The 15217-nt window shown below is 48.1% G+C and overlaps 1 protein-coding gene across 2 annotated transcripts in view; it reads left to right on the forward strand.

The window, feature by feature from the left end:
• Positions 1-15217, forward strand: part of PPARD (peroxisome proliferator activated receptor delta) — an 86770-nt gene that overhangs the window by 63234 nt on the left and 8319 nt on the right. For both annotated transcript variants that reach the window (XM_072730774.1, XM_072730779.1), the window contains exon 3: positions 9018-9248. In XM_072730774.1, coding sequence (XP_072586875.1) covers positions 9119-9248 — 130 coding nt within the window. In that variant the 5' untranslated portion in view covers positions 9018-9118. The remainder of the gene's footprint in view (positions 1-9017; positions 9249-15217) is intronic.

The raw sequence follows: 15217 nt of genomic DNA on the forward strand, positions 1-15217 counted from the left end.
GGAAAAACAGTTGGGGATTGGCAGCTAGACCAAGAATTCAGCAGTAATGGCTCCAGACCAAGGCTAAGAGCAGCTTCTAAATCCAACAGGTCAGGGACATACCACCTTCTAGACATAGCAGTCTTACCTATCCCCACATGCAAGGCACGCAGTACAGAGATTAACACTTGAACCAATCTGTATGGGCGCCAATCGTGCTGTTCCAATTACTGTGCAACCTTGAGTCAGTTACTTTCCCTCTCTGTGCGCAAGTTCCTCATCAGATGGAAATCATTAATAGTACCTGACTCTTAGGGTTGTTTTTTTGTGTTTTTTTTTGTTTTGTTTTGTTTTGTTTTTTCTTAGGGTTGTTTTGAGGATTATATGTCCATCCACACGGAGCCTGGTATGTAAGCCCTGGGAGAATGGAAGCCAGAACCATTGCAATGGGGCTGGTGAGCTGGAGGCTTATAGCTATGACCCAGCTTGGGCTCTGGCTCAGGGAGAAGCCTCTCAGGCTGCACCACACCTTTGAGAGATGCATGGGGCTCCAGCACACTGCCGGGGGTGGGTGGCAGGGGTGTTCTACCTCTTGAGGATGTCTAGACCTCGTGGGATGGATGAGGGCCCCAGGTGGCTTGGTTGATTGCTTGGGCCCCAGACCAGACCTGTCTAGAGCTTAGGGTCATTTGGATTAAGCTCCTAGCTACCTCTTCCCATGAAACAGACTTGTCCAATGGCAAATGGTGTGTGCCCCTCCCCCACCTCCACCCCCAGAAGGGCTGCCATTCATCTGTGACAAGAGAGTGGGTGCTGGAGGGGCGCCTGGGTGGCTCAATCAAGCACCCAACTTTTGATTTCTGTTCAGGTCATGATCTCAGGGTCGTGGGATCGAGTGCCTCATCAGGCTCCATACTCTGTGGGGGATCTGCTTAGATTCTCTCTCCCTCCTCTGCCCCTCCCCCTGCTCACTTACATTCTCTCCCTCTAAAATAAATAAATAGTCTTAACAAAAAAGAGAGTGGGTACTGGAGTGGGAGCACTGGGTTTGCTTGCACAGCAGGCTTGTGTGAGCATGTATCCATACAACAGACATGTGAGTGCTAGAATCAGGGCTGTCAGGGCATTTGTTTTATAAGAAATTCCTTTGCTCGAGACTCCATTTTTTGTCCAAGCACAGCAGAGCAGCACCTCCTCATTCTGGCTACAAGACCTGTGTTCTGTATGATGACAGTACCGACCTCTTAAGTGGGGGGAAACTGGGACACAATCAGAAGGTTTCAATAGCAAAAACCGGGCTTCTCAGCCACATAAAAGTTATACCTTGTGCCAGGGTGTGCTACTCTTAGTGCTAGAGCTGAAGAAAGGAAAGGAAATAAGGTCCATTGCAGGGCTAGTGGTAATAGGGTGGTAGCCCCCTGTGAAATGTCCAGCCTGCAGGCCTGGGCCCAGTGGGGTGAGGGCAGGGCCCCGGGGATCAGAGTAGCTCCTGACCCAGCAGGCCGAGTGTGGTGGAGGTGGGGCGACGTTGGTTTCTGGGAGATGGTCAGGCTTCAGCTGTAAATGGAACAGCCAGGGCTGTGTGAAAATGGATGGTTTCTGGCAAAATGCAGGGATGGGCTGCAGCACAGCAGTTACATCTAAATATGAAACAGCCCAAGGGATGTGTGTGGGCTTTAGAACAGCCAGACTGATGCTCCCCTCCCCCCTCCACTGGTCACAGCCAGAAGAGACAACTCCAGTCTGAGGAGGAACATCTGCCTGGAATCCAAGGACCCTCCCTGGTCTGGCCCCAAATTCAGAACTCCAGCCAGAGCCCAGAGCCACATCTGTTTCTAAACGCATCTTCTTGCACCCCCTGCAACTGCTGACTGTTCCTCTGGTCATGTGAAAGAACCTTCTACCAGTTAGTATATAGAAACAGAAGCTGAGGCTCCAGGTGTCAGAGATGCATAAGGTGGCCCAGTCCATGCAGCTCCTCAGAAGCCTGGCCAGCCCCACACCCCATCGTGTCTGAACCCCTCTGTCTTCTGCTTTATCCTTTGTGTCTTCTCCGAGAGACACCCTGTCAGGCTCCCGAGGCCAGAGTTTTTGTCACTTCCCTCGTCTCCCCAGGGGAGCTCACAAGGCTCACCTGTGGGAGCTCTGGAGGATTGAACAGATATGATGTGTAGGGGGAACTCAGCTCCCACCCCTCCTTCCAGAACTCAGTACTGACAATGAACCCCGTCCCATCCCCCCAGAGTCAGTCAGAGGGTACGAGGGAATGGGCGAGAAAATATTTTGTTAGTATCTCTACGAGGCAGTGCTGTGGTTTTCTCTCCTCTGATTCCAGCTGCTAAGGGGGACCCCAGATCTTCATGCCCCTCTCATCACCACAGTCTGGTGTGCATTACCCCGTGTCCACTGACAGCCAAGCTCCACAGAGCCAGAAACAGTTTGTTCTGATCAGCCTCATACCACTTACCATGTGGTCGTGGCCACCGCTGTGCTTGGAGCTCTTGGAAGTCATGCTGTCTGAGCCTTCTGTCACCATGCTCCCCATACTCTTGATGCTACTCCGCAGAAGCCTCCTATAGCCCCTTCAGCCACAGGCCTGGCTAAGGGTTTCTCACCCCTCACCTGCCCCAGACTTTTCAGTCCTGTGGAGCACAAAGCATCAGGGTATCTGGTCTTGGTTATTCAGAGAATAACTACTTTTTTCAGAGAGTGTACTTCTTGCTACAACTATCACAGACTGTTCCTGGTGATCACCAAGGTCCTTTCCCCAGTGTTGTCGCCAACCCCCTCTCCACAACCCCGTTCTCCTATTTAGGTAGGTGTCCTATATATTGTGTTGTTTCTTCTTCTTTTTTTAAGATTTATTTGTGTGTGTGGGTGTGAGAGAGAGAGAGAGAGAGAGAGCGAGCCCACACAAGCGGGGACAGAGGGAGAAGGAGAAGCAGACTCCCCAGTAAGCGGGGAGTCCAATACAGGGCTTGATCCCAGGACCCCGGGACCATGACCTGAGCCAAAGGCAGATGCTTCGCCAACTGAGCCACCCAGGTGCCCCGTGTTGTTTCAGTTAGGATTGTATTCAGCTGCCTGCAGCTGAAGTGTGGCAAACAAGGCCTCATAAAACAGGCATTTCCTTGTCACCCGTAGCCAGTAGTCTGGAGACAGGTGTTCCAGGGCTAGTTCGGCAACTGCTTAGGCCCCCTTCTTGCTTTTCGCCCCACCCTCTTAACCTGTCCTGCTCCAAAGGAAGCTGTTCCACCGCCGGGCCCAGTATTCCTAGTCCAGGGAGGAAGAGGAGAGGGCAAACATCTCTTTTGATCAAGGAAACTATTTTCAGAAGGCTTTTCCAGTAGATGTCTATTTACGTATTGGTCAGCATTGTATCACATGAACACAGTAGCTGCAGGAGAGCTTGGGAAATGGAGTGTTTAGCTAAGCACGTGGCTGATCCAAAGAAACTGGGCCTCTGTCAAGAAGGGGGAGTAGAGTTAGGTAAACAATGAGAAGTGACTGCCCCAGGCTGCTCTTGTAATCAGAGCCACATGACGGGAACTGCCTTGCTCTGGGTCTAGTCTTTGTCAGGTTGGAAGATCAGGGATTGTTCCTTGAGGAACTGAGGTCTGCTAACCCAACTCAGATTCCCACAGGAGGGGACACCTCATGATGTGCCACATGAGTGAAGCAGCCTAGGGAATGACAGCAGGAAGTAGCCAAGATGATGGGTGCCAGTGGTGAACACCTGTCCGGGTAAAGGGTGGTGTCAGGGGCACGCAGGCACCCAGTGGCCAGGTCTGCCCAAATTTTCAAGAGAAGCCAGAAATCCAGATTTTTTTTTTTTAAAAGCTTTAAAGAACAAAAAACATGGGGATCCCTGGGTGGCTCAGCGGTTTGGCGCCTGCCTTTGGCCCAGGGTGCAATCCTGGAGTTCCGGGATCGAGTCCTGCATCGGGCTCCCGGCATGGAGCCTGCTTCTCCTTCTGCCTGTGTCTCTGCCTCTCTCTCTCTTTCTCTCTCTCTCTCTCATGAAAAAATAAATAAATCTTAAAAAAAAAAAACAGGGACGCCTGGGTGGCTCAGCAGTTAAACATCTGCCTTTGGCTCAGGGCATGATCCCGAACTCCCAGGATCGAGTCCCGCATTGGGCTCCCTGCATGGAACCTGCTTCTCCCTCTGCCTGTGTCTCTGTGTCTCTCATGAATAAATAAAATCTTTTAAAAAACAAAAACAAGAACTCTATTTTGAAAAAAAAACTGAGGGGTTACAGAAATCTCACAAGATAGTACGGAGTCCCCAAATGCCCTTTATCCAGTTTCCCCTACTGGGAATATCTTACATAAACGCTAGACACTTAGCCATACTAAGAAATGAACACTGGTTCAGTACTTTTAAGCAGATTTTATTCAGATCCTTCCAGTTCTTCCACCACTGTCCTCTTTCTGTTCCAGGATCCAGTCCATCCTACGTCACATCATAGTTTTTATGTCTCCATAGTCTCCCCATCTGTGAGACTTTCTCAGAAAGTTAGACTTTTACATGACTTCTAAGTTCTTCTGTTCTACTGAAATAATTTGGAAATCATACGTGCTATCCATGGTACCTTAGTGGTTATCCCAGACATTTTTCCATGTGTATTTGCCTGAGCACCTCCAGCTGTCTCCCTCTCATCTTCTACATTATCGTTTATAGGTTTTGCCTCTTTATTTTATTCCAGTTTAAATTATTTTTAGAACAGACAAATGTCTGTAGTTCAGAGTTTAAAAGGCACGAAAGGAGGCACCTGGGTGGCTCAATTGGTTAAGTATCTGCCTTTTGGGGATGAAGCCCCACATCTGGCTTCCTGCTTAGCAGGGAGCCTGCTTCTCCCTCTGTCTCTGCCACTCCCCCTACTTGTGTTCTCTCTCTTGCTCACTGGCTGGCTGTCAAATAAATAAATAAAATCTTTTTAAAAAAATAAAAGACACAAAAGGTACCATGAAAAAAACCTCTCCTCTTTAGTGACCTGGAGGCAACCAACATTCCCAGTTCTTATGTAGCCTTCCTGTCTTAAACACACACACACACACAGCTTCAGTTTATCTTTTTTTGCACGAAGTGTAGCCTTTCACTTCATTCTGCAAGTTCTTCTCTTCCATTTTTAATATATTTTAGAGATTCCTTCTATAAACGTGATTCTTGTTTGTGGCCACATAGAATTCCTGTTCCCATGTCATAATTTATTTACTAAAGCCCCTGTTAATAGACATTCTGCTTATCCCCTGCCTCTTACTAGTCAAATAATACTGTAATGAATAACCTTGTACTAATACTTCTTGTCATTTTACTGAAGTTGAAACATAGCTGGTGGATACAACTCAAAAGTGGCATTTCTAGGGCCACCTTGGTGGCTCATCGGTTGAGCGTCACCTTTGGGGTCAGGGTGTGATCCCAGTCTTGGGATCAAGTTCCGCATCAGGCTCCCTGTGAGGAGCCTACTTCTCCCTCTGCCTATGTCTCTGCCTCTCATTCTGTGTCTCTCATGAATAAATAAATAAAATCTTAAAAAAAAAAAAAAGTGGCATTTCTAGGTCAAAGGGAATGTGTACCTGTAATTTAGATAAATGTAGGCAAATTACTCTCTTCAGAGGTTGTGCCAGTTTACCTCTCCACCAGGGATGTGTGAGATTATGTTTAGCAATGTGTTAATATCGTAAAAACTGTATTTCAGTATTGTTTTACTTTGTATTTTTTTCTGAGTGTTTAGCAGCTTTTCAAATGGGTGCCTTTTCTGTATACATGTTTCATATCCCAGGCCTGTTTCTCTTTTAGATTGCAGGCCTTTTCCTTATTTAGGGGAATGTTTTAGAGAAATTAGCCCTTGGATAAGAGTTGCAAATATTTTTCCCGGTTTATTATGTTTTTTGTTATGATTTTTTCTACCATGAAGGAGGTATGTGTGTGCGTGTGTGTGTGTATAAATTTTTTTCAGTAGTCCTTATGCCCAACACGGGGCTCAAACCCATGACCCTGAGATCAAGAGTTGCATGCTCCACAGACTGAGCCAGCAGGTGCCCGATAATGGATATATTTTTAACTTTAAAAAAATTTTTTTTTATTTATCTGCATCTCATCTTGATATAAGGTTTGAGGGATGCCTGAGTGGTTCAGCGGTTGGGCGGCTGCCTTTGGCTCAGGTTGTGATCCCAGGATCCAGGATTGAATCCCGCATCAGGCTCCTGCAAGGAGCCTGCTTCTCCCTCTTCTTTTGTCTCTGCCTCTCTCTCTGTGTGTCTCTCATGAATAAATAAGTAAATCTTAAAAAAAAAAAAAAAATATATATAAGGTTTGAGGTAGGGGTCCATCCAGATTTTTCCAGATGGCTATTCAGTTGTCCCATTACTTACCATTTATTGGAGAATCTATTTTTTTCTCTTTGAAGTACTGTTTTTATAACGTGATACAGTTCCATATGTGTTTGCATCTATTTATATAGACTCTTTGTATTCTCTTTCATTGATTGTCTATTCATGTGTCAGTACACTTTTAATTATTGTTGTGGCTTTGCTCTAATTCTTTTTATTCCTTTCCAGCTGATTCCCTGTCGTGGTTGCCAAAGTGCCTCCATCCAGCCTCTTTGCTTTTACTCTCAGTGGACAACTTTTCTCCCTGCTTTATTAATGAAAAGAGTGAGGCCAGCCTGTGTGAGCTTTAACCACCCCCTCCCCAGCTGCCACAATACTTCATATTTTCCTCATCCTGTGCCCTTGAATTATTCGCCTCCTGTCTCTCATTCTGCCCCAGCTTCTCCTTGAGTCTTCAGACAGGCTTTCTCTGTAGACCTGTCCTCTGTCCATGGCTTACTTGAGTCTCTCTAGTCGAAAACCCTTTCTGGCTTTGCTACTTTCTCTAGGTAGTACATTGGCATTTACCAAAAAACTAGTCTCTATTCACTGTCCTGCCTTCCTTACTACCACTTTCTTCTTCAGAGCACTTTTCCATCCTAACCACTGGACTGAAACTTGTCTCCCAAGTCACTGATGACCTGGCGATCACTGACTCCAGGGGTCATGTACCAGTTTATCACCCTTCAACCTGCAGCATTTGAGACGGTTGAGCCATCTCCTGTGAAACGGCCCTTCCCATGACTCTGAGGTGTCTGTCCCATGTCTCTCTTGCCTCTGGCCAGTGCCCTGTTGTCTGCTCTGATGCCTATTTTTTTTTTTTTTAAGATTCCATTCATTTATTAAGATGGAGAGAGAGAGGCAGAGAGAGAGAGAGAAAGAGAGAGAGGGAGGCAGAGACACAGGCAGAGGGAGAAGCAGGCTCCATGCAGGGAGCCTGACGTGGGACTCATTCCTGGGTCTCCAGGATCACACCCGGGGCTGCAGGTGGCGCTAAACCTCTGCGCCACCGGGCTGCCCTCTGATGCCTATTCTTTTGACCTTCCTTGATGTGTTGCTTTCTCCTTTGGTGAATTGAATCCCTTCCTGTGGCTGTCAAATCAACAAGGATGTTCGGATGTTCCCCACATCTACAGATTGCCCCCACATCTCCATATCCCTAACTCCCCAGCTCTTAGACACTAGAGTTGAGTTTCCAAACTGCCTTTCGTTGACACTTGGAGAGGTTGTTGTCAGTCCAAACAAGGGAAAATGAAAGCCTGCTGGAAAGGAATGAGAGGGAAGATTTACTGTCCATTGGAAGTGGCTTTGCTCTGGAGCAGTGATTCTCAAGCGTGGCTGCACATTATAATAATCACCAGGAGAATTAAAAATAAAGATCCCAGTGCCCAAGCAGCTCCCCAGACTATCAGATGAGAATCTCTGGGGACAGGCTCAGACATCCATATTTTTAAAAACTCCCCAGCCGTTCTAGCATACAGCCAACTTTGTAAGTGTATAACAGCATGGGGGAGGGAAAAATCTCAGTTGACTCCTGCCTTGTGGCTTTGATAAGTGGGTAGATGAGCATGTGAGTCACTAAGTAGGAATTACCAGAGGAAGAACGGGTTTGGGAGCAGACAGTGGGTTCTGTTTGGGTAGGTTGAGTTTGAGCTGCCTGTGGCACATCCAGAAGTCCCACAGATGCTTGAATTTCCCTAAAGCAGGTTTTCTCTGCTCTCGATCCTCCCACAGCCTGTACTGCCTAAGGATAGAGTCAGTCGTGCCTATATGCCTGGATGCAACCCACCTTCCCAGCCATCCTTCCAAATCCTCTATCCTACAGCACTCACTCCATTGGCTACCAGGATTCCTCACTGCTCCCCACTGTGCTGCCTCTGAGTCTTTTCTCATGCTGTGTCCCCAAGACAAGTCCCATGCCATCTCTAATCAAAATCTACCCCACTCAAGGTGTCTGCCTACTGTTCCCTGACAGGATGACGCCCCCCACAACATTTCATGATGTTACCACCACTGACTGTGGTGTTTGTGGGCAATATATGACTTGCCAAGGGTTGGAACTGCCTCTTCCACATGGGAGTCAGCACCCAGGAACCCCTTTTGGAAAAATTCCTAGACAGAATGCATCTCCTCTTGCCTGATGGCTATGCTGTTGAGGGTCTAGTTGCAGATCTGCTGTCAACTGTCAGCCTAGCACAGCAGAGGCTTGTATCTTTTTGTTTCCCCACACCCAGACACAGAAAGGATAGGACCTACTCCCTTCAAGAATTGCAGCCTAGGAGAGCCTGAGTGCTGGAGGGGATGGGGTGGGGGTTAGGAGGTACGATGCCTATCAGAATCTCCAGGAGGAACACAGAGTTGGAAAAAGACCCTGAAGTCATTTTGATCTGGCTCAAAGAGGAGGAAGGGGCCGAGGAGCCAGAGAAAGGTGATGCAGTGGTGTGTCACCCTATCTGGATCGTGGATACTGCTCTGAACCCCACAGACTGGCCTTAGGAACCAAGTAGACAAAGGGCAGGAGGAAAAGTGACTCGTGGTACAAGGAGCAGAGACCGTGGGATGGCATTCCTGCCATGAAGAAGTAGGAACAGGGGAGTTGATAGCCCCCTGGCATGTCCTGCTCTCTCACCCTCTCATCCTCTTCCTGTCTGCCCCTTGGTTCAGGCTGATGGGAACTGCCCTGTAGAGGTCCAGCTGCATTCAGACCCAGATGATGCCAGAGCTATGACCGGGCCTGCAGGCGTGGCACCGAGGGGAAATCAGCCATGGAGCAGCCACCGGGGGAAGCCACTGAGGTCCGGGAAGAGGAGGAGAAAAAGGAAGTGGCAGAGGCAGAAGGAGCCCCAGAGCTCAATGGAGGACCAGAGCGCTCGCTTCCTTCCAGCAGCTATACAGGTGAGGAGGGGGCGGCGGGGGACACAGGGTAGAGGAAGCAGAGCAGGCCTAACCGAAAACCTGCCCTCTGCAGCCAGCAGCATGGGGTGCAGAGGGGCAGAATGGTTAAGAACTGGAGCCGGAAAAAAAAAAAAAAGAACTGGAGCCGACAGTCACACCCCTCTTCTGTTGCTCATCAGTGCTGTGGGACCTTGGGCAAGTTGCACTTTTTCTTTCTGTGAAACAGACAGGGCTTGAAGGGGATGTGGACTGGGGCTTTTATGAAAATTAAATGAGTTAGTATTTGTAATACATGTCGTCATCAGTATTATTCCCACTGCTGCCGCCCAAGGGATCTGGAGCCAATCTGCATGAACAGCAAACGGGAAAGATCAACTGTACCTGTGATTGTGATGATCAGTCACAACACCCAGCTCCATTGATCTGGTGCTAATTATACACCTCATCGAGCTGTGCTGTAATTAGGCATAAATGCTAAGCGGTTAGTCTGAATGACTGTAATTAAGATTACTTTTGTGCATTCAGGCAGTTTCTAGCTTCTCTTATCTCACTGTCAGTTCCCCATTTGTTTATCCACTGTTAGTAGCAGTGTAGACATTCTTCTCTGGGACCCTGTACTATTCTCTCTCCATCTTCTTTAGCATCATGTTATGTCCATCTTAGGGGCACCCAGAATCCACTCCTTAGCCCCTTGTTTTCCCTGCTGCTGCCCCTTCCCTGTTCCCAACCCTTTCCTCACCAGCTTCTCTCTTTCCCCCTCAAGTGCCAATGTTCAGCTGATTCTTGCTCCCTTACCCACAGAAGGGACTTAGGATCACGAGAGGATGTATTTCTGGCAGGGGACACCCTGATCTTGCTGCTAGTTTCAGCTGGAGGAAATCCTGGCCACAGGTGATTAAGGGCAAGGGAGCAGACCCACCCCACAGGATGATCTCTGGAGCCCTGTGTCTGCATGGGGAGGAGGTAAATGGTATCAGAGTTAAGGTAGGGCAGGGGCTGCTGAGTAGAACAGATTCCTGCCTGGCCTATATTTAAGAAAGGCCCAAATCCTCCAGCCACACTACTTTGAACCTGCAAAACGAGTTTCTGGATATTGCAGAGCTTTTTCTTCGGGGCATGTGGTGGATAGGATAAGGGGAAGGTCATCATCCCATCCCTCTGATCCCACTCATATACCCAGGAATGACCAAAATGGGCTTGGTGTGATTTCAGGACTAAAGAGAAAGTATCTCCCAACCCCCAGCGTAACCATTCCCCATGTGTTGGTGACTGGGATGAATTCAGAGACCCAGCCTTTCTCAGAAGAGGAGTGGCTGACCAAAGGTGATTGGTCACTCAGAGCTAATAACACATACTGTTCTAAAATTGAGATGGAGGGGATCCCTGGGTGGCTCAGTGGTTTAGCGCCTGCCTTTGGCCCAGGGCGTGATCCTGGAGTCCCGGGATCGAGTCTCACGTCGGGCTCTCGCTATGGAGCCTGCTTCTCCCTCCTCCTGTGTCTCTGCCTCTCTCTCTCTATCATAAATAATAAATAAATATTTAAAAAAATAAATAAAATTGAGATGAAAAAAAATAATAATAAAATAAAATTGAGATGGGCGGGGGTGGTTAGGCAGCAGAAGGAAAACACCAGGGATTAAGAATGAGCAAGGTCTGTCACTGAGGAAGAGTGAAAAGGGAAGAGAAGGTGATGGAATCTGTGGCCTCACCACCTGGCCTGGCCCACACTATCCCCACATCTGGGTCAGCCACACAGAAATTACCTGGAGAGTAATGACCTGTTCTGGAGTTTTCTACATATCCCTGTGGGGACCACACCCTACATGATACTCCTGTTCACATGCAGACCAGGGTGCAGTGCTGTGTGTACAGGCGGGGTGAGGTGGACATGATGATGGCATCTTGGAGAGCTTTATCAGTGAGATTTAGGGCACACAGGGAGATGTCTGGGAAGAAATTTGCCCAACTACCCTTGCAGTGGTATGTGTGATGTGATATTTAATGGATTCCATTTACCAATAAATTGATGAAGTAGAGGTAGAAAGACTTCCTTTCAATTTTTGAACAATTGAGACTAGGGAACGCCTGCGTGGCTCAGTGGTTTAGCACCTGCCTTCCACCCAGGGTATGATCCTGTAGTCCTGGGACCGGGTCCCACATCGGCCTCCTTGCGTGGAGCCTGCTTCTTCCTCTGCCTGTACCTCTGCCTCTCTCTCTGTGTCTCTTTTTTTAAAGATTTTAATAAAAATATTTAAGATTTTAAGAAAAATCTTTTTAAAAAAGAATCGAGAATAACCATTATGTGTTAAAGCCAAAGTATATAAAAAGTTCCCACAAACTCTGCAAGATAAGCAACAGAAAAATAGAAACAGTGAGTTTGTGGTAGGACAAATACAAATACTCACTAATCAAAGAAGCCATCTTCAAGATGAGATGTCATTTAGCCTGTCAGATTAGCAAAGAGAACTGTTTTGGCCAGAGGGGGAAGACATGGCCCTCCAGCCACGAAAGGTGGAAGGGCAGCTGGGCTATGCAGGCTGTCACTTCTTTCATTCCTTTGACCCTGCAGCTCCCCTCCTAGGAATGTATCCCATGTAAATACTCGCTCAGAGCGCACAGAGACTTCCACACTTATTTACTGCAGCACTGCTCAGAGAAGCAAAGAATTGGCAAGCACCCATCTGTGGGGAATTGGTTATGTAAACTGTGGTAGAGCCACACTGTGGAATGCTGTGTAGTCATTAGTAAGGATAGGGTAGGTCTGAACACACTGATGGGAAAAAGAGCTCCTGCCAAGTCGGGGGTCCCATTGCTTAAAAATCTTTCAGTATCATGGAAGGCGCTGAAGAGTATACACACAAAGGACTGTGCCATTAACTCAGAGGAGTAGGATCATGGCAGAGAGGATGGATGCCTTATAAGATGGTGCATGCCATTATGTATTATCCTCAATCTATGGTACTCTCAACATTTAAGAAGCAAACGCGTCGCTTTAGAAAGTTAATGTAATTTTGTTTCCCAAAAAAGGCCAGCAGGTGAGGAGCCCTGGAGACAGAGCTCATCCTGTATTGGGGATCACATCAACCAGGGCAGAAATCTCAAGTCTGTGACTCTGAGCTGTGGCTTTTGCTGGTGCTTTTATTTCTCTAATCTCAGTCTCTACCTTTAGTCTGCCCACCTCAAAGGCTGGCTGGGTGAGGTTCTCTCCCCTACCCCATGAGCCTCTGGAGTCCCCTCAGGAATTCAGGAGGATGGGACCCAGTCTCAAACCCTGAAACCGCAGGAAGATCACACGGTTTGTTTCCCTCTGACCTTCTAAGGTTCTGCATCTCCGTACCGAGCTCAAGACCTGACAAAAGAGGCAGGGAGGACAGGCCTCACTATTAGCACACAGCAGCGAAGCAACTCACATGTCCGGGGTCGCCCAGCTGGGGAGGGATCGGGGCAGCTGTCCTCTCCTGCTTTGGTGATGGGCATCCCATCCACACCCAAGGAAGAGGTCAGGGATCTTAATGTGGGATCTGGGGCTAAGGAGGATAAAGTGCCATTCCTCCTGGCCTTGGTACCTCCTCTCCTAGCAAGCACTCAGTGGGTGACCAGGCAGGGGCTGGCTGTTCAGTTGAGGACAAGACTGCATGCCAGCCCTGAGAAGCCCACTGTGCAAGTGAATAGGACGACAGAAGTAAGGAGGCTGCTCATAACCCAGATCCAGAGTCCCACAGAATTGGCCCTGACTTCAGAAGCTATTTGCTGGCTCTGCCAGCAAAGTAAATAATGTTGACCCCTCCTGGCCACCCTCCCAGCCAGGACAACAGTATACTGCCAGCAATGGAGCCTAGATATACAAGAGAACTCTCATCTATACATAAATTATGTAAATGAGGTCAGTAGTGTCTGTTTGCTGAACTTGTAATCCAAGATGGTGCAACAGATGGTTTGCTCTCTGGGTGTTGGGGTTAGTGTTTACTCTGAGTCTAAACATTTTAGTAATGGCATGGTGTCATCCTCAGCAGTGACATGTCTCATCATTCATCATATTCATGAATTATTGATTAGTGGTAATGAATATATACATACATATGGAAAGTTATAGAGTACAGTAAGAGCTCAGCCCCAGGGGTTGGGTGGTTCTAGGTTAGAATTCTTACTCTGCCACTGTATTAGTCAGGGTTCTCTAGAGAAACAGAACCAATAGGATGTGTGCATACATAGAGTGTGTGTGTCTTTAAGGACTGGCTCACACAACTGTGAGGGCTGGCAAGTTGAAATTCCTCAGGACAGGCCACCAGACTGGAGACCCAGGGAAGCTGATGCTGTAGCTCGAGTCTGAAGGCAGTCTGGAGGCAGAATTCCTCCTTCCTTCAACTGACTAGCTGAGGCCTACTCATGTTATGGAGAGTAACGATTTCAGTGTTAATCACATCTAAAAAATTATCTTCATGGCAACATCTAGATTGATATTTGACCAAAAACTGGTCAGCATGGATACGATGGCCTGGCCAAGATGACACATAAAATTAACAATCTGGTTAATGCCACTGTCAGCATGTTACTTAACCTCACCTATAAAAGGGTCAGAAGACTTGCTCAAAGGGTTATTTTAAGGTTCACATGAGATTAATGGTATACAGTATCCAGCAGAGCCCCTGCCACACAGTAGGCATGCACAAAAAAGATATTATTTGTATAGACACACAATCTTTACAGGGAAATCAGGTTTAGGTTCAAGTCCCAGTCCCACCAAGTATGAGACAGATGACCTTGGGCAGGTTCCTTAACCTCACCAAGCTTCAGGTTCCTCATCCTTTTTTTTTTATTTTTATTTTTTTAAGATTTTATTTATTCATTCATGAGAGGCACACACAGAGAGAGAGAGAAGGAGAGGCAGAGACACAGGCAGAGGGAGAAGCAGGCTCCATGCTGGGAACCCGACCTGGGACTCGATCCCGGGTCTCCAGGAACATGCCCTGGTTCAGGTTCCTCATCTTAAATGGTGCCAGTTACTATCCTCCAAGGTGATATAGAATGATACTGACAAGCTCTGGGGGCGGGGGGCTGATAAATGCTGGTTCTTTCCCCTTCCTGAGGGAGAGCTAGAGGTGGGCCCTTAGGAGATGCCTGGGGAGTCAGGCAGGGCGTGGCTGGAGTAGAAGTTCAGAGGCAGAGCTCAGTGCCAGATGATGGCCATCAGGTGAGCAAGTATATTTCCTGAGAGCAGAGGAGGAACTGGGGGGAGGACGGCACTGGGCTGGCTCAGAAGAGCAGCTGTGCAGGCAGCTGGCCCTCAAACTGGCATGGCCTGTGTCTCCAGCCAGCATACTTGATGGGCACCAAGGCAGAGACTCTTAATAAGGGGGAGGGCCTCTCAAAACCCTCTTCTCCCACCAGGAGGTCATGGACAAGATGGTAGGACCTTCAGAATCTGGTCCCCAGAATGGGGGAGCATTCTGCTATCATTGCTTTTGGGTAGGATGGTGGTTCAAAGGTAAATCCTTGAGCCATTTGGTCAGCCAGGAAGAAACAGAACCTTTATCTTTAGAAAACTGACTCCCAAACCACTACCACCTCAGTATCCCCGCTGCACATGCACTCCACCACGAAGCCTACCCCTGGAGGATGCATACACTTCTGCCCACCCTAGCACCTCATCCCCTCTGCCTCTCTGCCGTGTGTCTCAGTTACTTTTGTTCTCTTATTCCAAATGGCCAGGGGGAGAGGTGCCCTTGTCCTATTAGCCTGCCACTACCAAGTATTGCCAACTGCTTTCGGGTTCTGCAGCTTGTATCTGTTTACCACCCAGGGGCAGGACAATGTGATCCAGCACCCTGACACTGCCCTGAGTCTGTTTCTCCACAGTCCCATTTGCAGCACTTCCCTCTGAGACACTTGTCCTGGGTCTGTCCCCAGGATTCTGAGCTCAGACTGCTTTGGGGGCTGGTGAGGCTTGAACATCTCAGCTTCTCCCAGGG

This window comes from Vulpes vulpes, chromosome 1, assembly GCF_048418805.1.
Source record: "Vulpes vulpes isolate BD-2025 chromosome 1, VulVul3, whole genome shotgun sequence".
NCBI classification, from domain to species: domain Eukaryota; kingdom Metazoa; phylum Chordata; class Mammalia; order Carnivora; family Canidae; genus Vulpes; species Vulpes vulpes.